Genomic DNA, 24,037 nt, shown 5'->3' with positions numbered 1-24,037 from the left:
TAACTGTCATGCACCTTAACTCAATAGTAATAAGTACGATTTTCCTATAAAACTGTTACCACTGACCTGAAGTTGACTGTACTAACATAAATAATTTGAGTTACAAACGTGTGTAAAATAGCAGCGGAATAGTATCAAAGCAAAATTTTTATGTTGTACGATTTTACGCGAGACTCAGGCGAATCAGTTTTTTTAATGATTTAAACTGCTGTCCAACACAAGAAGAAATAATAATAAATATCGGTACACACCTTAAACTGCTGTCCAACACAAGAAGAAATAATAATAAATATCGGTACACACCTATGATCGAAATTGAAATGTTGTCATGACAGGTGAATTTCTTGCCATGACTCAAACCAACACCTAATTCTGATTGTCGCATCACCAAGCAATACAAACACTACATTTAAGAACAATAGTGTTGTTCCCAAAATATTCTGACACAATGCCGCAGTGATATCACTTTGGAAGATTTATAAATAATCTATCGAGACAATGGGATAAATTCTTCAGTGTCGCATGAATGGGTCCCAAAGCTTTCACGCTTGCATCCGTCAAGCCGAAGCTTGGGCACTCGGTACTCGCGAGGTAACTCCCGCGCACACCGCACGCGCGCTTCGGCTCACGTTCCAAATTTGAATTATTCAAATTAATAACAAACTTTTTTGACCGTCTTATTTTTTTTATTTGTGCTCTGTGGACTGAATTCGAGTGTAGTGATTGGATTCTAATTTTGAATATTTTGGATTTGTCTCGTTTACGTATTGTAAGTATCGATACTGTGTTTTATTAATTAATTACTTTTAAGTTTTATTATATAAAATGAACTAAGTTATGCTTACTATTGTTTTTAGCTACGCTCTGCTAGACAACATTTGGTGTTTATTAAGTTATTATTAATAGTTTATTATTTCCCAATTTTGTTAGATATAAACTCTACGCCTACAAAAATCCATATCAATTAAAAACTTTCTTCGCACAAAACTAGGTAATCACTTAACACCTCACTTAAAAATCGATTAATCTTTCCTCGTTATAAGAACAATTGCCGCTCCATCGATTACAGTTTCGCGTCACTAGAGATCAAGGTCGCGGGTTCGATTCCTCGGCGGTGCCGCATCTCACATCGATATGAAATTTAATTAGTGGCTTTGTTTCAAATGAAGCGTTGATTTTATTGCTTACATCTCTAATCTGAAGAAGAAATTGAAAGAAATCGATGATAGTTTCTCGAAGGTTCTTTTTTCCATAATTATTATCTTTGGAACATTGTCTTCTATCTATACAAAAATTATAAAGCAGTAAAGTTTGTATATTTGTGACGCTGTAGGAGGCTGGAGTCTGCTGAACCGGTTTTTGAAAATTCTTTGACCAACAGATAGTTTGAAGTATTAGGATGCGTGTGAAACTGCGGGAATTACAATAGGATGTGTCTACAGTTGTGTAGAATTTGCCATGAATGGTTGTCTTGTAAACTATACGGGAATATTAGAAAAAGCTTTGAAGGCTTTACTTACGTCTATAACGGATCCTATTGTTGTTTTCTTCACTGCTCACGACTATTCTGCACGGGGTCTATAGGATTTGATTCCGGATCGGGAAATCTGAAATTGCCTCGCTGGTTAGCAACTCTTACAAGGAGCTCGGAATTTGGAAGTCGGTGTTTACACCCCTCATGCCTGGGAGGGCATATAAAGTAAAGACGTCGTCCCCGAATGCTACTCATAGTAGTTGTTGTTACAATTTCATATGAGAGGCGATTTATTGAGGCATGCTTGCAGTTTTTTTAGTCTAACGGATGCACCTCGGGCGCTTATTTGTATAACGCAACGATTTTGCATGCTATTTGCTTACCTTATCATACTGAATAATAGCATTGCAACAGTAAACCGTTGCAATAGAACGCAATCCTGACTATAAAATATGAGTTTCTTTGTTTTTAACTCATAAATATGAAACGCACCATGCAAAACAAATAAGAGGATCCTACAGAAGCGTACAGGCTACTTGCTTTTCATCCGGTTGCACAAAGTAGGTGTCTCAAGCATGTGAAACGAAGCATCTAACACCATATAATTTTAGAAGACATACAACTGTACATATTAGTAGTTTTCCATGCAGTTAGGAGAAACGATTAATGTCCCACACTGGACGTGCAAACGAAAGCCAGTCCCGTCCAGCTGGTTGTAGCATTTCACCGCCATACTGCCAGGCTTAGAGCATTTAAACAGCCGGAAACGCCTTGAGAAAAAACCTCTTTGCGAAACGAACTATCAATTTACACGTGAGAGGCGAGGAAACAGCAAATAGTGAGCTTACTGAAGCATTTTCTATCACAGCATTATGACAAAATTGACAAACACAAGCTGAAACTTGATGTACAAACAAAGGTAAAACTAGTTTTCGTAGAGACAATCCAATACAAAAAGATCGAAATTAGGTTTACTATGTTCAGGAGGTAGTTTTTGTTTTGGCAGTTTCCAACGATTTTTAGAAAAACTGCCAAACAATGACATATATGAATGTCATCTAAAATGATTGGCGGTGTTTTGGCTGAACAAGAGAAGAAGACACGGTAATAGCGTCTCCTGTTGGTTGACTGCTCTAAGCTGCTATGGTCTTATGAGAAGCTGGCAGATGTAGAAAGTACTGCTGGGCGTGTGGGAAGCCACTGATGATTTATGATGTAAATATTATAATCGGAGGTTATACAACTGGTTTCGTTTTTAGTAAGATAGTGGTTTAATTTGATCGTGGAATGTACGGTGATGGTACAGTGATAGGTACAGATTGAGATATAAAATGGAGGTGTAATGGATAGTTTTCAAGCTATCTTAGCATAGCTTAAAAATCTACTTTGAACGGTCATCGAGTTTTGGTGTAAACATAGTTTGTGTAATGATGATGGTAATGTGAGAGATAAAATTAATGAATACAAGCCACCATGCTCTAGATTCTATAGGGTAAATAGGGCACGAGGGCACAGTTTAAATATATTTTAATTAAGGACAAAAACAGAACCCGTAGTCTGTTATCCTTTACAGAATCATAGTTTTTAAAACGGAGTTGTAAACGAAGAATTAGTACAACAAACTTCTCTATACATATTACATCATTGAGTAATAGAATTATCCTTATGTCTTCGGCAACAAAGCTTGTAAATACACCGACCACCGGCACACGAATAACAAACCAAGCCAAACATAGCTTGTTGAAATAAGATAGCACTCTGAAAACATTGTTTTATCCCACTTGACCGGTTCCAATATTTACTTCTTCGTTGCCTCATTACACAAAATTCCATCGCAAATAAAATTTTCATTGTAGTTTTCAAAAAAAAACAAACGTCTGCAAAGTGATTTTTCCTACTCACATTTTCTAAATTCTTTACCTCTTATTGTTCTCTAAGCCCCTAACTCAGTTTTACCGTTAATCTGGTCCTATTCGCCCAGATTGTCAAAGTTCCACATACATTATGCATGCTCACCATTTCGCGATGGAGTTCCAATATTCACACCTAGAGCCATCACCTGAATACCATGGTGTATTGTCACCTAGTTTGGGAGATCACGTGTGGGCTTTGAGATTTGAGATCGACGTTTTTTGTGGCAGTAGGTAAGATTTGTTGTTTGGTAGGAAATCATCAAATGATCCCTCCCGCTGTGGGTGCAGCGTGTTTGTCAATGATAAACTTAAAAGTCATCTTAGTACTTGCAAATCATATAAAACCGCCCTTAAATCATAAAAAAACCCTGAAACAGCCCTGAAAGTTCAACACTGGTAATATTCTTGTGAGCAAAACATAGGCGATATAAGATAAGTGTAAAGTACCGTTTCTATGGCTTTTCGAGAGTATGTAAATTCGTATAGATAAGAACGTGCGTGGAGAATTTTAATATCCTTCTGTAGTAAACAAAAGCTTTTTAGTATATTCGTGTCAAGGTGAATAATATGTAGGTATTTATGTTAATCGCTTCGATTAAGATACTAACAATTATGGGCTGTGCATATTAATCTGTATTTAATATTGGCTTCTGAAAGTGGTATTGTCCGTATTTTATGTTCCAGAAATATTCGAATATAGAAACTCTTTTTTTGAAAGTCGGTTTCAAATTTTCGAATATCAATTAGTCCGGTAGCTTCAGAATTACATGAGTCTTTTACTAAGAGCATTATGTTTCATTCATATTTACAGCACATAAAAAATTAAGTATCTGTGTACATATTGTAGAATGAGTACTAAAAAACCGATACTCTGGGCATAACAGTGAGTCTGTTACGATAACATGACATAACATAACATAACAAAGTTAACTGACGATACAGTTACACACACAACGTTATTCGTTATCCGACCACTGACAGCTGACTTGTCAATAAACGAGTAGGTAACTGCATTTCCGTAAAATAAGTACTCGAGACGATTGTGTAATCGATCGAATGATGCACTTATCTTTATCGATACAATTAACTTTATTTTCATTTGAAAGAGCCGTTCCTACTTAACCTAATGTTGCTTTTTTTCGAGATTTCATCGTATCTTCGTTCTTTTTTTTAATCATATCTAAGTTTTGCATTCGGATAAAAATTATAAGCCTAGACCGTCTCCAGGGTATCTATCTAACCCCTTTTTTAGCGTAAATGTGTAACAAATAAAAAATATACTAACTTTCGTATTGTAATAAGGATAGTTTTTGCAGATTATACTAGGAGGAATATTAGGTACAATATTATTCTTGGTAAAAGTTTACTTTTTTTGTAATCATAGACAAATGAGAAGAGATTACCTACACAAAAAATCGTGACTTTTCAGTTTAATTACAGTTAAAAATATTAATATTTTTGTACTGTAATACAATGTAAAAGTTTTTAATTAGTATAATACACATTATGAAGTCTAGGAAGATCATGTTTTGAAAACTTGTAATTAATGTTCTAGCTAGTCGTGAGTTCAGGTCGTGAATGAAACTTAAACTTGAACTAAGAACTATATTTTAAACTCATGAACGCAGTCAGAAGGCTAATGTCAAGCCATTTTACATGTGTTATTTATTTATACAAAGGCAGTTATAATTTAAGATGAATATAAACAGTTTTCTATAGTCTTATAATCGACCATAGCTGTTTCTTATGGTTTTTGAAATTACTTACTAGACCATTAGATATGTTTTGGTAGATGAAATGTTGAATGGTATTTTCATGTGGTTTTACAAAATATTGTAAAATAAAAGCGAATGAGCTAGTACAACCTTTTATAACGTGTATTGTAATATAATTAGATAGTAGGTGTTGGTATCTCTATGCACACGTATTACGTAGAGCGTCGCGGTGACGGATATCCGTCAAAATACTTTCACAAACGTTTCCTTCTATCGCGGAACTAGATATAATTCAGTGACAAATACATAAATGTCTACTAACTTGATATAAATTAGTTCCTAAGTTTCTTGTCCATGTGTCATGTAGGTACACTAACATTAGCCGTTAGGTAAGTAGGTCTTAAGAGGTAAAGTTTATGACTTTGCACGTAAATATCGATTCTGCTTGTGATCCCTCTTCGATGGTGTCGGATTGCCGTCCTACCGGGCTATGAGAATGAAGGAATAGCGAGTGTAATTTTATGTAAAAACGGTTAATTATTTCCAGAGATTATCCTCAACCAATAAATACTACCTCACAAACTCACCATCAAAGCCACATTCCGTTAAAAGTGACCTCTTCATGTGGCCATCATAATTGACACACGTCAACAATAAAACCTAATTTTCGTCACCACAGTGACAGGTCAGTCCGTTACCATGGCAACGAATAACAACGGTACTGCATAGTTTTGGTCGCATCGACAACATCTTATTACGTTGGTATGCATCTCACGAATTACGAAAGATTAGTAAGCTGCCTAAATATTATATTTTACGTTACCTGAAGAGACAATATTGAGATAACTGTTATATTTTAATGTGAGTTTTTCCTAATTTTCTTAGTTGGCTCTAGAAGTCAGTGTCTGTTATGTTGACTGTGTTTATTTTGTCACCGACTTCTAGAGCCATGTGAAAAGTCGGTTTTATTTAGAAGGTTCTCTTTTCTTAGAAGTCGGTTAAAAACATAAATGAAAAAAGCCCTATTGAAATTTAAAATAACTAAATAAATATAGTGTCAGTTCTTCTCATACGTTAAATTAATAATTCTAGGCTGTATCTCTAGTACATAAACCTATTTACCTCAATAAGCAAGAGATAACTTTCAATAAGAATAAGAATAACTTCCGCCAAAATGTCTTACGTCATTATATTGTAGATCATTTGCATTATTATTCCATTATTATGGGTTTTATGTCGGTTGTATGTATCCGAGCATTTAGTCTGCCAATCATTTCCTGTGATCAAGTTTATTTATTAAGTTAATGAAACTAGTTAAGAACGGCAATTAATTGAATAAGATTTCTTGTCCCTCAAACGGGTTAGCATTCATTTGATATTTGATTGACATAGGTATTATGTCCCCTTCAAATTACAAATTACATACAGTTTTTATGATACATCTCACTTTATGGATAATATTCCCATTGTGCATAAAAATACAGCAATCCGTCAGTATTAAACGCGAACATATTTATAAAGACATCCAGCAATGGATCATCTAATAGACTATCAAGAAATAAGTACTGCTATTACTATCTTGAAGAACTAATAGCCATCTATTTAAAGTCAGATAGTTGAATATCACGGCAGATGATTGCAGGCAGTGACCCACAAATTAGCAGATGAACTAGCGTTTGGTGCGAACTCATAGAAATGGCGTCGATACGGCACCCGATTGTCAATTGTCACTCTGGTACAGTTATTGTTGTGTGGTACAAGTCATAGGCATTTTAAGCACAAAATATGGGAACCTACTGATTCGTATTAAATCTTACAGTCGTTCTGTTTTCTCCTGTTTCCTTGATTGATTTGGCTCCTTTCAAAAAAATTCTTCCTTTGTGTTTGTGTGCTATACAAGGTGTTGATTTGCATTTGTGCCATAGTTCAGGAGGAGGACATACAATACGTAAATAATCGATTGGAATTACAGTAGATGGGAAATAACTAATATGCACTGCTTTTTTTGTCATTGTAATGTCGTGGTATTTTCGAAGTAATCCAATTTTATGAATGAAATTTATGAGTGATCGTTGCGTATGCTTTGTGTTTGCGTTTGTGTGAGGGTGCAGTACGGTTTTAACGTCAGTAACATACGCGACAAGTTTAAATAAGGCTAGATGACATTTACGGATTTCCGAAAAAAAATTAAAGAAAAAAAATTACGTACCAATTTTTTTATTGATTTGGGTCGAGAATCATTAGCATAATTACGTCCTTGAATATGGCACGGATGCAAATCAACAGCTTGTATAGAGTCTAGTGAAAATATTACTAGAGTGCTCAAGGTACGTCGTTTTCTAGATTTTTATCGTATCAGGATTAAAGGAATTACAAATTAAAATGAGCATTATCCGTAGTTTACTAAATATCCGTAGTTTTCCTTAGAACGTAGACAAGAAGAGAATTATAAGCATAATATATTGTTCATACAATTGTAAAAGTACAGCGATGACAAAACTGTTGAAATCGTTTGGATGAGAGAGTGAAAGACAAGATCGATTATCGATGGATACTACTATTTATAAAATAGAAATAAAGAATTAAAATATTCATAAATTAACGTTAATCTTTGCTGTTATGCCCCGCTGCAACAAAATCGCTATTTCCTATCACTCGCACCGACCACGAAACTCATCATCTATTACGTTTAGTCACCTCGGTAGCACATTGCTGTAATTTCAACAAATCGGACTTTTTATGTGGTTCATTCTAATCTGGTTAACGGTATTATGAGCTTTTTGCGACAACTCTTGGGTAAAACCTAAACTAGCATGATTTCTGCAGATCATTGCCAAATGGTAAATGTTTTCTTTTTTTAAAATTGAGAGGACTTCAGAATATTTGAGGACTCAAAATTGTACGCGATACAGTTGTAGAAAAGAACTAAGCAATAGTGCATTTGTCTTATACAAGCTGTTGATTTGCATCCGTGCCATATTCAAGGAGGTAATTATGCTAATGATTCTCGACCCAAATCAATAAAAAAATTGGTACGTAATTTTTTTTCTTTATTTTTTTTTCGGAATTCCGTAAATATCATCTAGCCTTATTTAAACTTGGTGCGTATGTTACTGGCGTTAAAACCGTGCTGCACCCTCACACAAACGCAAACACAAAGCATACGCAACGATAACTCATAAATTTCATTCATAAAATTGGATTACTTCGGAAATACCACGACATAACAATGACAAAAAAAGCAGTGCATATTAGTTATTTCCCATCTACTGTAATTCCAATCGATTATTTACGTCTTGTATGTCCTCCTCCTGAACTATGGCACAAATGCAAATCAACACCTTGTATAGCCTATCACAAACAGTGAATGCAGAAACATTACTAATAGCCTACTATGGAATAGCTGAATCTATCCTTAGGTATGGCTTGATATTCTGGGGCAATTCCACGGATTGGGAGACCATTTTTAGAGCTCAAAAAAGATGCCTGAGGTCGATGTTCAAATTGAAGGTAACTGATAGCTGTAAGCCGTATTTCGAACAGTATAAGATCCTTACATTGCCATCTCTATACATTCTCGAAGTTGTCATGTTCGTCAAATGCAATCCTCATTTATTTCCGCGTCTCGAGGATGTAGCACATCGAAATAGACGTGATAATAACAAACTCTGTCTTCATCCGTGTAAAACTGCACTTATGGCAGAAGTATATTTTGTATGCACCTATCGTGTATAACAAATTGCCTAAGATCTGGAGAGAACTCAATACCGAAGCTCTGAAACGCCGGCTCAAATTATTTTTAGTACAAAGAGCATACTATAATATTAAAGAGTTTCTCGATGAAAAAATATTAGATTTTAAGTAGAAAATGTTTATAGTATTAGTGTTATGATTTTTAGTTTATAATTAATTTTGCAAATATTTGCATGCCATGGCAAATGGCAAACATGTTTTTAAGCACATATTTAATTGTACCATATTACATACATGCACCTGCGTGTGTATGTATGTATACACATGTTTATGGCAAATAAATTATTCTTATTCTTATTCTTATGGTTAAGTCCTTCAACTAATTGGACATTGACTTTAGAGCTTTTATACAACTTTTGCAGCTTATGTGACTATGTAGGTAGTGACTGTTTCTTATAACATATTTGGTATTCAGGTTTTCATTTTTCAATGCTAGGCTTAGGTAGCGTTTAAATGGCAGACATGATTCTATAGATTTTCCATTTTATCATTACTTTCTTGCTTCTAAAACTGCTACGACTTTTCAGTCATTTCGTGGTCGATGTTTTGAGAGCGAAAAAAATTGTCCATGTCTATCGTTTAATTACTTTAAAAGTAACCTTCAATTTGTACGCATTTACAATAATAGTAGGTGTTGCGATAATTTGTATAATTGGAGGGTAGGCGTATCTTACTATGGCTTTTGACATCTCAAAAATATGTACGTGTGAAAATGAAACGTTGTGAAACTTCTCAGTATCAAATAAAATAAAACTGTTAATTTGCACAAGGCTTTTAACAAAGAAATAATAGTCGTGGGAGTTACGGAAAATGTAGATTTACAGTTTACAAATCAAATCTAGTCACGGGTCTGTATAACACACGAAGTTTTTTCTTCCTATTTTTGAGGGGAATCGAAATTTAGGACCTTACGTCCATCAGTTGCGCATGTGATCTCTAGACTAATCAATATTGTCTTGAAATGAAGTTGTGTATAATTATAATCCTTTATTACGTAGTTAAATAATAAATAAATAAATAATGCCGGGACATTTTTCACACACGGTCGGTTAGCCCCACGGTAAGTTATATAATTAACTTGTGTTATGGGTGCTAACACAACTGATAAACTACATATAGCTACATATATACATATTTATAAATACATATTATAACACCCAGACCACGGCCAACAAGCATGCTCATCACACAAATGTCGACCGAACCGAGAATCGAACCCGGGACCTCAGGTTCGGCAGTCCGGCATGGTGACCATTGCGCCATCGAGGTCGTCAACGTAGTTATACATCCACTTTCTCACAATTACATACATAACTTTATTGTTCTTAACTTCTTTCACAGATCGAGGCGTCATCCCACAATGGGCTAGCGCTACTAGTTGTACTCGAAGCCAAAATGAACGAAAGTCGAGAGCGAATCCGTCGGGAACGAGAGAGGGAGAAGAACACATATACCTCCCCTCGTCTCGCACTACGTCGCGTGCTGCTATTGGCTGAAGGCAGACAGTTCAGGGAGGCGGCGGCCATCTTGTCTAGGCTGGGACCTGGAGTGCTGCAAACTGTAGCTTCTGAACTGCCCATTGATCTGCTGGTGGAGGCTCTGCCACATTCTGCTCATCTTATTGAGACTCTTTTGAACAGGTTAGTGACTTTTATTTCACGCTGGAGATTCGCTCTGGCTTAAATATGGTGTTTATTGCCAACTAAGGAATTCTAGAGACTGATAATTATGCTTGTTATGATTTAAGACTTAATTCAAAAAGACCAGACCAGGCCAGGTTTGGACCTGATATTGCGATTTCTTCTAAGAGAAAAATAATAGGAAGGAACATGGGGTACATGGGTTACACAACCTTAACCTTTTTACGGACATTCGTCGAAGCTCGAAACGAATCTCGACTTTCACGGACAATAGAACATAAAACTATCAGATCAATAAAGTTCCAATAAAAAGCGCTAAGAGAAAGATATAACAATTATAGTTCGGCCATTCAGAGAATGCGTTCCTGACACGTCGCGATTGAACTGACGACGTAATAACATTCATTGATTATTGATATAATAATGTTGTTTTAATGCTCCTCAATTGTTAAAACGGTAAACAACCAGCAAAAATATTTTTATCGTAACTGCAACGCCATTGCAAAGTTACGTCGTCAGTTCAATCGCGACGTGTCAGGAACGCATTCTCTGAATGGCCGAACTATACACAATCAAATGAAACAAAAGACTATCATAACCCGATCAGCGCATTTAACAAATTGACCGTTCATTTCGCGATTATAAGAGCTATCACTTCCCACACATTTTAACTAGAAAGTTTCACTTACTATAATATTACTTAAAAGGCATTTCAAAACGATAGTAATAGTTCCCGTACACTGCCGACTAAACAGTCGGCCGATAGCCCGGTTGTTGAAAAAAATACCAGTCACATACCTGATCGTTGTTATGTACTACATAAACCGACCCGACCAGAGAGATCAGGCGCAGGATCGACATTCGTGCTCTCCGATGCACTGGTGTATCAACCACCATATTTCAGGCTCCGGTCTGCTTTGTGAAAGTTTGAGAGGGAAGGAATAGTGAGTGCACCTGTATCTGCACAAAGGCCTGTGCACTATATGTCCTCCGCTTGCTAATCGATACTAATATTATAAAGCTGAAGAGTTTGTTTGTTTGTTTGTTTGAACACGCTAATCTCAGGAACTACTGGTCCGATTTGAAAAATTCTTTCAGTGTTAGATAGCCCATTTATCGAGGAACGCTATAGGCTACTTTTTATCCGGGTTCGTGCAGAGGTTTCCACGGGATGCGGGTGAAACCGCTGGTAGAAGCTAGTCTCATTATATGAGAACAGCCGCAATGCCCGATAATCGGCTAGGAGGACATCATATCACTACTACATAGGTCCTGATTTATGAGCCCAAGCCAACTATCGGCCGACTAAAAGTTTGCAGTGTGCGTACTCTGAATGATATTAAGACAATATCGTTCGGTATCGGCTTGGTGGTTGCGAAGTGAATCATTGGAATAGTTGTAATGGCGTCCGTTATCTATGATCGGGGGTTACGGTTGAAAGCCGACCGCGGTCAACGGCGGCAGAATTGCTGTTAAATGTATGTAGTAGAGTAGGGGCTTTTAGCGAGTTTACACTGTCTATTCTATGGTACTGCGGGGATTGCGGGATTGTCGATGGGGACGGAAAACATGATACACAGAAGGTTCCAGAAGGAACACTGATAGGTTTAGTCAGTAAGAGTCTGATACTTCCTTTTGCTCCGCTCACAACAGGAGTTCATTAGAATATTAGATGATCTCCCCAAAGAAAAGAAGACAGGCGATAGAGGACGAGAAAGAGAGCATATAGGTTGGTTAGATTTTTACTGTCAAATGGTTTTCAATTTGACAAATGTAAGGTAGATAGAAATTGCTTTTATTTTCCGATCCGGCTTTTTTGCAACTTATGCAAAAGCATAAAAAAATTTAAATGATTTTACTCGATTCTCTGCAGAAAATTAATTGCAGTTTTAAGATAATGAGGTGTTATCAATCTTCTGAAATCTTGAGATGTCTTCATTGATCTCAAACGTCTTAATTAATCTCCGAGATCATTCTGTCGTGTAATGGATTAAAACAATTAATTTTCCTGCCCACTGAACTAAAAACGCTACAATTTCTAAATTCCTCATGTCAGTAAGATTATACTTCAATACAGCTTACCTACTATCTCAAATCTTAGATTACATGCATCTCTACATACGGCGTACTTGCCAAAGAAAAATCAACTCTAAAACTAGTACAATAAGACCTAACACTAAAATCTATTACCATTACCTAACGTGTTCATTACAATATTATTAAAAGACTAACTTTTCAAAAATAGTCCTTAATACCTCGTGTTAAGGTCCAAGGATGTGCTACAAGTTAATTTACGGGATTGTCATCGAAAGTGGCGGGTGACCGGTTTCCTTGGTATTTAGTGTTCAGACTACTTTCACATGATTTATAACGATAATGACCTTCAAAATAACTGCCGGGAAGGAACATAAACTTGAGAAAGTCCTACAGCAGGTTTCGTGCCCATTGCCGAGTTCTTCAAAGCAAAAATATCGAAATAACGTTGTATGGAAAAAGTGGCAATGGAATTAAAAATTGTGGGTGCTGCTCGAACTTTTTGGTACATCTGCTAACGTCTTATTTTTTACATTGCTTGACATAAGTGTTGCCTATTATGTCAAGTACCACATTTGTCATTTCTATTAATAGCATATTCATTTGTTTTACACTTTTACACACACATAGAAATAAAGGTTCTCAAACACTCCTTGGGTCGAACGAAACACATACAATCCCCAATACTCAATACTCACATTTCTGAATACCTATGTGATTGATTGCTTACAAAATAATCTCTCTATCAAAATGAATTATTTTATAAGTGAAAGAACATTTGAAATTCACTCCATTCACTCAGACATCCCCATACATAGACACAGGTACAAACAGTCATGAAAGAACATTTGAAATTCACTCCATTCACTCAGACATCCCCATACATAGACACAGGTACAAACAGTCAATAATTTGAGCACAGATTAAGTAATTATCTCCGAACGTGCATAGTGAATGTTATGCCATTACATAGCGATTGTTACGAATATTGAATAACATTAGTTACGGCAAATGATTCACAGATCATAGGTCAGGCAAATGACGACCGCACAAAACTACGATGATGCTCGCGTTTGGTTCTTGCTTTTAAATCTGACTGTACGAATGACTGATGAAGTTGTATTTTTTAAATAATTTAAATATTCTAGATTTTATTTGGATGTAGATTTTCAACACTTTGTTCTCTAACGAAATTTAAATGGACATAGATCGTAATCCACACTGAGAATCGAGAGATTCATAAAAAGTCTGAGAACGTCTTCATCAATGAGAGAATTTTAATCGATACATGACAAGCATAACGATTGAATACTATATAGCATAGATTTATCAAACCAGAAAAGTTAGAAATCTCAAATCCGGCCTGCTATCTAATCCGATTTAAAGCATCCAAGTAAACATGATAAATGAATGCCCGTAATAGTTTCATTAATCAGTACTCAAATAGAAAGGATAATTTAATTCATTAATGGCGTCGCAAAATATAAAATACATTGCATAAATGAGACAGCTATTAATTACAACTCCGCGGCAAAATGAACTCAGATTACCAAAAACAATTAATTATTTAATTACGTCTCCCGCCAAATACGCCATCTTGTTTTGCACTCGTCTTAAATGACCAAGGCATTCACTTTTACTACCTAGTTTTGACAGCGCACTTTCTCGAGAGGTCCCTAATGCACTCGATATATCGGTTGTCAGTTTGTCAGTCATGCTTGATTGCATTCGTCAGTTCTGCATGGTGAGTTTGACGATACGTAATATGTTTTAATTGGTGTATCAAAGTTTGTTAATCGATGACGAGTGGTATATCTTACGATCGTTATGTAAGTTATTTTTAACAATTGTTATGGGTGTTCAAATCATTCAAGATTTATTTTTATGACTGAATACTTAATCTTCCGAAAAAAGTCCACTGATCTTTACGGACTTAGTTTGCCTCCTTACAATCCACCTTAAATGAACATTAAAAAACAGAAATCACATTAAAATTAATCAAATTACTTTAAAGCCACCATTAGGTGCTACTAATTACCACATTACCACCAATAATTACCAATAAAACTTAATAGTTCCGTACAAAAGGACCATTTGCCGCCTTCGAGTCTGCCGATATGTGAATGGTCTTAACGTCGTATATGTATATGTAATGATAATTTTTGTCTGTTTGGGTGAAAGTGCACCGGTCTGACCTGTTCCTGGACCCTCGGGTTTGGAGATGCAGTGAAATTTATGGACCTGTATTGATTGGCTGTGAGGGATCTTATGTTTTGAGGTTGTTGTTTCTTGTAATTTATAGCTTGAGTCAATGTAGTTTTGTTCTTGGGTAGAGTGTAGTTTGTAGAAATATGGGTGTAAAGGAAAAGGATTTGAATAAACCAATTCCAAATACGGAAAGCTACCTTTCAAGTCAGTACCTATAGTTAATTAACAATCCAAATATATTAGGTTTAAAACTAGCTAGCATCCGCAGTTTCGTCCGAGTCCCGAGGGAAATAAACACGCAGAGCTTCTTTCGAATATAAAACATAAAAATAAAAGAATCGAGTAACAAAAAATCACTAACAAGAAACAAAAAACAAAAGGCACAATTATAAAAAAAAAAAATTTAGATGAGTAAGATGTGAGTGAACGGATCCATTTCACATCATTACCAAAGTTACTTAATAATAATTGCTTACAAATCTGTTTATACATGTTCAGTATATTATTCATAATGTAACATCATCCACGTAATAATAAATACTTACTTGCACGCAACGTCTCGTGAATTTGTTGTTATCTGAAGCGTGAACGAGATTATCCGCCATTTTGTAATCATACTTATGAGATTTGACTGTCGGCGTTCATTTGTGGTTACCATGGTTACGACAATTTTTGTTTATAAATATAGAGTTGTAGTTGTCATGTCAATCATGCAGACTGGAGCTAAAATCAGTTTAATGACTGTGTTTTAGAAATAAATTTCTGTAATCACTTAATTGAAAAAGAAACTAGATCGGAGGATTTATGAAATACCTAATCTGAAAAAATATGTACTACTAAATTCTGCAAGTGCTTGCACCCACTTCTTGAAGGAACTACTTCCCACAGCCAGATAAAGAGCCATTCAGCCATTTACTTCTGAACAGGTAACAGACACACACGTAAACATAAACTTCTGCTAGGCAATCAATAAGCTTGCTTCTTACAACATTCAACAAAGAAAAGCTTACAACACTGTTGACAGAGAAAACACGCAAACAAACAAACACAGAGACACACAAATATATCAAGATTGAAGACTCAATAGAAATAGAAAATGTCTACAATGCGATATGAAACGCGAATGTGATCGTGTGTGCAATTTCACTAAAACAATTGAAAACTGAAAGGAATTCACTAATGTATGCGCGTCACTGAAAAATGCAGTTGCTAATTGTATGATTGAAGTTACACTGTTAAATTGAAGACAACTGGAATTTTATATAATGAAACGGATTTCATTGTAAGAGATGTTTGCCTAAATAAACCTTTTATAACATACAATGCAATTTATGTTTACGATAAATGCTTCTCTTCTGTTTTCCGACGTTTAGAATCCTGAGGAAATTGCTGGGCAATATCGGATAAAAACTATGAATCTTACATCCGTTCTCACGTTGCAGTAATCTATTTCGGAAATCCATATCTTAGCTAAATCGGATAAGACGTAACGTCAATAAATGAGTTTGTTTTATTTTATGGTTATTCGTTAGAGCTCCCTTATCTCAGGAACTATTTAATTGAATTGACGATTTTTTCAATGCTCAAAGGATTTCTCAAGAAAACCAAGGCTACTTTTTTCCGGGCGCGCTGTAGTTCCCAAGGGACGCGACGGAAACCGCCGGCAGAAGCTGTTGATTCCCATAAATCTACAATCAGTACACCTCATCTTCCACGAACCGTACACCACGAAAGAACTAAGAACGGTAACAAACGAACAATAGAAACGATTCCTACTTCAAACGATCTTAGAAACATAAACAAAAACCGCTTGAATTACTTTAAACGCTGGTTATCTTGAACTCGCGATAACAGGGCTCATTGTTAAACACATGGAATATATTATGTGAGAATAGGAACGGAGTAATGATGTGCATCTGTATCAAACACCGTTAGGAGCAGTTATGTGCTTCATTTGATGGTCAGACGACGAACAGCTTATGGGTAATGTGTGACCATGTAAATGGTAACTGTAGTTCGGTGTTTAGATAGAACGGTGAAAACGTTGGTATTCATGTAACCATTGACGTTAAGGAGGTAACGGTGGAGGTAAGTGAGGTTACACAAACAAGGTAGAAGAAAGAAGCAATTTAAATTAATAGCGTTATGAAATGAAGAGTAATTATACTAATATTATAAACGCAAAAGTTTGTTAGTGAGAATGTGTAAAACTACTTAGAAGACTAGCTAAGGAGTAAGCTTTGCAGAAAATATCCAAAATATCCAGTACCGCGTCCGTCCTTGCAACAGCACGGAATATGCAATATAATAACAAAGTATTTAGCAATTAAGATGTAAAGAATGGGAGCACTCATAATAATTACATTTCGAGGAATGTTAACGAAGGCGGTGCGATGTTCGCAAGTTATATCGAAACGCCATCTTTTAATTAAAGGATGCCCTTAATACGAGTTATTTGTAAATGTGACGCAATGGCTACTAATATTGTTTCTTTTAAAATAAACTATAATTTCAGTACTGTTTCGACAGTGCTACCTGAAGCATTAATTTATGGATGGATTTCATTGATTCTCGGTTAAGAATTCGTTAAGGATTATTGATTTTTAAGTGAAGGTCATACGAATTGAAAGTTATAGAACAGTCTATCAGAATTTAGAATACGCTGTAGTCATAAGTCATAAGACACTATAAAGATTGAGAGAAGAAATTATTACCCTACTTGAAAACATTTCATTACTTTGAATAAGTTTTTCGAGCCTATTAATCTATCTTTAGGTGTGTCTTTTGATAGGTCAGCCAACAACACCACACTAGGACATTTTCTAACCTCGACATATCTTCACAGACTAATCTCCCTGGAGGTGAACCCTCGGCCCGATGTCCAGTGCGAGGCGATAGCATGGCGCCTGGTGGGTCTACTGGGAGCAGACCAGAGCTCAGGGCTGCGGGCCAGGACTGCGCGGCTGGCATCCTCGCTGGTGCACTACACGCCAGATGCTAGAGATGCCATCGATGCCAGGAGACGGCAGTTAGATGCTGCTGTTCAAGGTAAGGAATATGTTTAAGATGGCTGTTGGTCTTATAAGGGGGACATTGTTTAACATTATAATGTATGAATTTAGTTAATTTTTAAAAGTTAAGTTTTTCAAAAGTTAGTTATTAGTTAATTTTTAGTATTGTTACCAAATCAAAGCAATGAGATAGAAGCAGAAGAAAGATTTCATATAACATAAACAGCTGTCGTAACATTGAAGGATTTCGTTAGCTCTACAATAGAGGGGACAAAAACAAATGAAAAACGAACTTCCCCCAGAGACCACATTAAAGATCTTGAAAAATTACTTCATATTGCTCAATACACAAACCCAAATAACGCCTTATATAATTATCCAAATAACTCACCCAAGCGAGGAAGATGCTATCATAATATTTAGCCTGCACTTCCATGTGTAGCCAGGGAAGCCAAGGTCGAAGCTTATGAGTCAGGAGGCAGATGGACAGATAAGGATACATCTGCGGAAGCCACAGCAGTACGAGGAAATATTACACTAATTACAATTGTTTCCTTTACTTCAGCTAGATGGTTTGTTATCGTCCGTGGGTTTTGGTGCGTGACTATGTACTGTTGTTTGGGTATTGTTATGACTAGATTCTTACTTTGATTTTGTTTTTTGCAATGATTCGTGAAGTTCTGGGTAATTTTTTCTTTAAATAATTTTGTTTCCACTTATTGTGTTACATGTTTACACATTTATTTTGTTTAGTTATTTACGATTTCACGCTTCTTGAATCAAACATGCATTAATGCTTGTTTTGCCACACATAATGTGATAGGCTTATTGGTCAATAAAATGATTGCGTGGTAATCTCAGACAAAATCTCTGTCTATATTATTCAATCTTACTTATTTATTTTTAAATCACATTCACATCACTAATTTCCAAAACCAACCAGAGCCATCATCATCCCAAAAAAAGGTTTAACATGATTTCCTCCCCCCAGGGTTGGGCACACACGGCCTGACAGCGGACGCGACGGGCTCGCTGATCTCGCTGCACGTGGCCATGAAGAACGAGCTGCAGCGCCACGTGGATGTCTACAAGCAGGCGCTGCATAAGCTGGAGGAGCTGGTACGACAAGTGTCATTGGTTCAGTTTATTGAGTAGCTATGAATAAGTAGGGCTTGGTCGCTGATCTCGCTGCATGTGGCCATGAAGAACGAGCTGCAGCGCCACGTGGATGTCTACAAGCAGGCGCTGCATAAGCTGGAGGAGCTGGTACGACAAGTGTCATTGGCTTCTATAGCTTGTGTCCTCAATGTACATGCTATATGTATAATCAAGGTGCTTCTTGGGTGGGCGAATGTTAAGCGATTCTAAATTCACGAATTTGTGCCTCTTCCGAAGCACGCAACGTCGCGTTGGTGACTTCACAGTACATCGACGTTTTTTGTTTTCGCACCGTTTCGTGTACGCATCTAGATCGCTCACTTAGGATGCACCGTCAGGTTATTCATGCCAGCACTTGAAAAGTCGAGGATTTCTCCTTTTAATTACATCCCGTATTAACAATCTTCAAATCATATTAGTAACAGCAAACAAATCCTACCACAATTTCAACAAGCTGTTTTATTAATTCCCTTTGTTCACAGTCCCCAGTGACAGTAACCCAGGACCCTGCAGCCTCATCCCACCAGCGTCTCCTGGCACTGTCCCACGCTGACGTGGAGAGGCGACTGATAGACAACAAGTCACTCCTCACGATAGTGGACAAGCCAGCGCTGAGGCAGCTGCCGACCCTGGTGGATGCTCTCGCCGCCAGGGTCGAAAGCGACAAGGCTGTGCTCGCCTGCATCGGACAGATTAAGCGCAGTGATCCCACGCTGGATTTGAATGATACGAGGTGAGTCTGCCATTTTTTCTGGAGTGAATTTTCACGTTAAATTTTGAAAGTAAACAGTTGTTTTAAGAAAAACAGACGTTTATGTTGTCGAGGACCCTGCGCCTTAACAATATGAATAAGGATCAGTTTCTTATACAAATAATAACTTCAGACTGTTTTGTTAAGAAAAGAACTGACTGATTCAGTTAATAAACCAAATCAGTGGTTCTGGGTATTATAAATGAAATGCAGAAAAAAACTTGTGTAGATTATTTACTTTTTAGTACAAAATTTAATTAATTCAACATCTCGGGGTCCTCTAGTAGTATTAAAATAATTTTCCTCATATTCAATTCCTTATGCAAAAACTTAGAATGTCTTACTTAGATCTTTAAGATAAATTAATATAAGCAACATTCAGAAAAGAACGCCATTAATAATAAACTGCAGGCTATTATTATAATAAATTAAAAATAAACCAAAATAAGTCTCAAAGGTAGATTTAAATCTTAAATCGTAATTATTTTAGAAAGTGGTCGGCCGACTTTCCTTGTCGTTTATCATTCGAGTTTAAAATGAACCTGCGTTAAGTTTCGATTAATACTCGATTGATTTATCGATTAATTAGATTAGTTTCCTCTCGAGTTGTGTCATCGGCTGATGATGTTACGTGTTACTGACATAATAAGAGAATGAACTAGTTTTTAGTGATTGATTTCTGATGTTTACTAATGAGGATCTTGATTGATATAAAATATTAATGTATTCCGAGTTATTTTGTTAAAAATAGACCCGCACTTCCGATTGCACTCATGACCCCTAAGAAGTTATACCGAAACAAGCTTGTGAGGTTACTGTCTCTTAAAAAAAATTGTTTCTAAAGAGATACTTTTTATTTTACCGGCCCAGATATTATTAGTAAATGGCCATTAGCTACCTCACCGGTCATATTTTTATTACTTAGCCGTTACACGCCTTTTACTGATAATATCCTTCACTTCTTCACTTCACACGCACAACTTTATGACTTTCAATAACAATAAATATTCTTGCTTATCCACATATTAACTGAACGTGTATATCACATAATAATTACGTCCTTAAGATTGTAATCAAGATAAACATAACAAATTACTCTGTTTAATTATTAAAACCACTTGTTACCAAAAGTTATTTGTGCTATAACAATTAACTTCTCAGTTATTATTTAACTGATTACGACGAAGCTTATTTTAACTAAAAATACTTTTTTAGTAATTTACAATAAAATGTTGCAATTTTGATGACTTCAAAAAAGGAGGAGGTTTTCAATTCGTGAGGATATTTTTTTCTAATGAGGTTTTGAACATGTTTATAGATTACGAAAACATTTAATTAGCTATTAAGTAAGTAGGATCTACCAAAGTTGCTTCGTTCTTTACCAACAATACTTCCATAAGCTTTCTCGGATCTAGAATTAGCGATTGATCTAGCTAATTATATGTTTGTATCGACACTAAAAAGGCAACATGAATAAGGAAACAGCAGTACAATAATATTTCTTTATTACCTAACATACATACACACGTCACTGTGTGGAGTTTGATAGCATCAAGGAAAAGGAAGGCTTCACACATCATACATAATTATGTGCTTAATACACGCTTATGTATGAGTGTGTGAGTAATCTAGATGAGCGTGTGTTTAAGTACTAAGTACTTATGTGTGCGTAATATCTGTCGGATTCACCTATTAAATCTCAAACTTTTTACTCCTGTAATAACACTAGTTTCCGGCAGTGGTTTGACCCGCGTCCCATTGGAAACACTTGGCGTACTCGAATAGGATTAACCTTGGTAAATAGGCTATCTCACACTGAAATAATTTTTCAAATCTGATAAGTGGTTGCTAAGTGGTGAGTAGTAATTTCATATTTTATATTTTTTAATAAAACATGATACATCTGTCGCTCAAAATTCAAAATCTTTTTTGACAGATTTATATTTTTCGGTTAAAAACTATCTTTGCATTATGAGGGTTATGTAAATATGTCGTGTGCATGTATGTTAAACTGGCTGTGTGAGTAAACAGTTTCGCATTCATAATAATTTCTTCTAGATTAACGTGTTGTGCTATTGTTTGTTCTTTTGTTTTTGTTCACAGTTATATAATTAGTAGTCCTTTTGTATCACGTTTTACAGCTTAGTTGCTATAATTTAATTTGGATATAATCGAGCTCTGTTTAAGAGAAGAGATATAGAAGTAATTTTGAATTTATTTGTTAGTATTTTACAATAATATTAACATTCATATCTATACCTATTACAAATTAAAATTACATACATATTAACAAAAATAAAAAAGGGGGGAAAATTAAAACTATGTATGTAACAAAATATTCATCTACATCGCATTTTGACTAATCTTTATTGTAACACAGATTTTAGTTTCAGTCTTCAATTAAGAAAAAATATGATAATTAACGACATCCCCGATTCTGATTGGAAACAATGTAATAACCACGAAGAATTGGTTATTGCTCCTATTGAGCTGTCGAAATAACAGAACGCCTATTTTCCTAAGATTAACCTTCAGGAAAATTGCCGTGGGTAAAGTAAACTCACGAAAAACTTACATAGTTAGGTACTATTTATTAACCTGTAGTTAAAATAAGTATTTCGTTGATGAAGAAAAAGCTTTTTGGAGCAGGTATGAGCAATACTACAAAAACATCCCGGAAATAGGTATTGAAAATTATATTTTTTCAACTTAGGCGACATTTTTGCGTTAAATTGCATCGTATTATGATTAGGCGCTCCAATAGTGAAACCCCAATTAAAATCACATGAATAAGATTGACTAACTGTTTCCCGAGGTTTCACCCACGTCCCGTCAAACTACTTTTCTCTACACGGATAATATATTTTGGCCTAAATCAACTGAAGATATTTTTTCAATATACATAGGTAACCATTTTTACAAATATTTCTTCATATCGTCCAGAATCCAGGAACACAACAGTGGCTAAACCTAGATCTTATATTACCTACTACAGGTGTGACTTTTCAATTACCTACTAAGTAACAAAACATGTTAATATGCAAATTGTATGCTACGTTACATGACAATGATTGTCTATCATACAAGCATTCCCAGGCGGCGTTACATAAGCACATCATTCAAATTTATTATTCTCGCATTAACACAGAGCTACTTCATTATCGTATCATATCACTGCAATTTACTGCAATTATTTTAAATGCTCCGTTTAGCATTGAACATTACTAATTGCTACTGGGAAATCAACTGTAAATTCAATGGTATAGGGTAGGTATTTATTTGAAACAGTCATGTGAGATGTGGATCATAAATCGAGATTGGATAATTATTTTTATTTAATTACTGATATGACAGGCTAACGTTTTAGGAGATCTTTGCCAATACTTGTCAAATATTTGTAGACAATTCGACAATATAACCAGACGGCATTGAGATCACTAAAAAGGCTGATGATAATGATGATACAATTCAACAATCCTTCAGGATATCCTAAAAAAATATATTCCTAAATTTACAGTAATTTTACATTTGTCATATACACATATTACCGACTCAAAGGGATTCATTAATTATCCGCTGAACCCTAAAATCATTGCTTAACGCTGACATAAGAGAGAAAGCTGCTTTCCACAAGCGTGCGACACATTACATCACAATATTTAATGAGAATTATTTTGTACGTCTGGTGAAATTTCCTCAAAAACTGCTAATCATTGATGTGTTCAGTCACACATGTTTACAATGCATGGAACTGGTTTTTTGTATATTTTATGAGCGATAAAATACTTTGTGAATGGAGATGCTACCATCGGTATTTTGGTGTCAGGTATCGGTAGGCTCACTGGTTTTATCGGGTCGTTGGTTCGATTTCAGGCTATGTTTTATGTTTATAATAACTTATATTATATGGGATGGGAAATTGTTGTTAAACTGTCATTCTTTTAATTAAAACACAATACCATGTTCTTGCTGCAGCGGGGTCGTGTATAAAACATTGAACATCATTTTCAATGTCAGGTTTTTCTTTCGTTTTATTGAAAACAAAAGACAGTTTTCCTTCACGAAACGCACTAGAGATGCAAAACACCGTATTATCGTACGATAAATGGGGTTCACTTACATATCTAAGCACATTATGATTCATGAAGTTTACAGTATGAAGACGTATCTTGGCTATCCTGAAATTAGCTGTTTGGCTACAGCTTATCAGGTATTTTCAGGATCACCAAGATGCACATACATACTTCATACATATATGTATATTTCAAATTATTTATCTCAGTTCCGCGGAATCTGGCAGCAAGGGCGGAACCGCAGTGAGGAGACGAAGAAAGATGACCGTATTACACTGTGACTATGACGAGGGGTGAGTTCAAAAAC

General features: G+C 35.7%; 1 protein-coding gene across 3 annotated transcripts in view; it reads left to right on the top strand.

Annotated features, from left to right (window-relative positions):
• The first annotated feature begins 570 nt into the window (after positions 1-570).
• The window catches only part of LOC124641753, a 28,899-nt gene continuing 5,432 nt past the window's right edge, over positions 571-24,037 (top strand). The window contains exons 1-7 of one of the 3 annotated variants that reach the window (XM_047179937.1): positions 571-769; positions 10,197-10,495; positions 17,583-17,785; positions 18,740-18,795; positions 18,943-19,014; positions 19,389-19,639; positions 23,940-24,023. In XM_047179937.1, coding sequence (XP_047035893.1) covers positions 10,251-10,495; positions 17,583-17,785; positions 18,740-18,795; positions 18,943-19,014; positions 19,389-19,639; positions 23,940-24,023 — 911 coding nt within the window. In that variant the 5' untranslated portion in view covers positions 571-769; positions 10,197-10,250. Of the gene's footprint in view, positions 770-10,196; positions 10,496-17,582; positions 17,786-18,739; positions 18,868-18,942; positions 19,015-19,388; positions 19,640-23,939; positions 24,024-24,037 lie in introns of all 3 variants that reach the window. The other 2 variants (XM_047179935.1, XM_047179938.1) reach the window with 2 other exon arrangements.

Source organism: Helicoverpa zea, chromosome 23 (assembly GCF_022581195.2).
Source record: "Helicoverpa zea isolate HzStark_Cry1AcR chromosome 23, ilHelZeax1.1, whole genome shotgun sequence".
NCBI lineage: Eukaryota > Metazoa > Arthropoda > Insecta > Lepidoptera > Noctuidae > Helicoverpa > Helicoverpa zea.
This window is presented reverse-complemented; position numbering and strand designations above follow the sequence as displayed.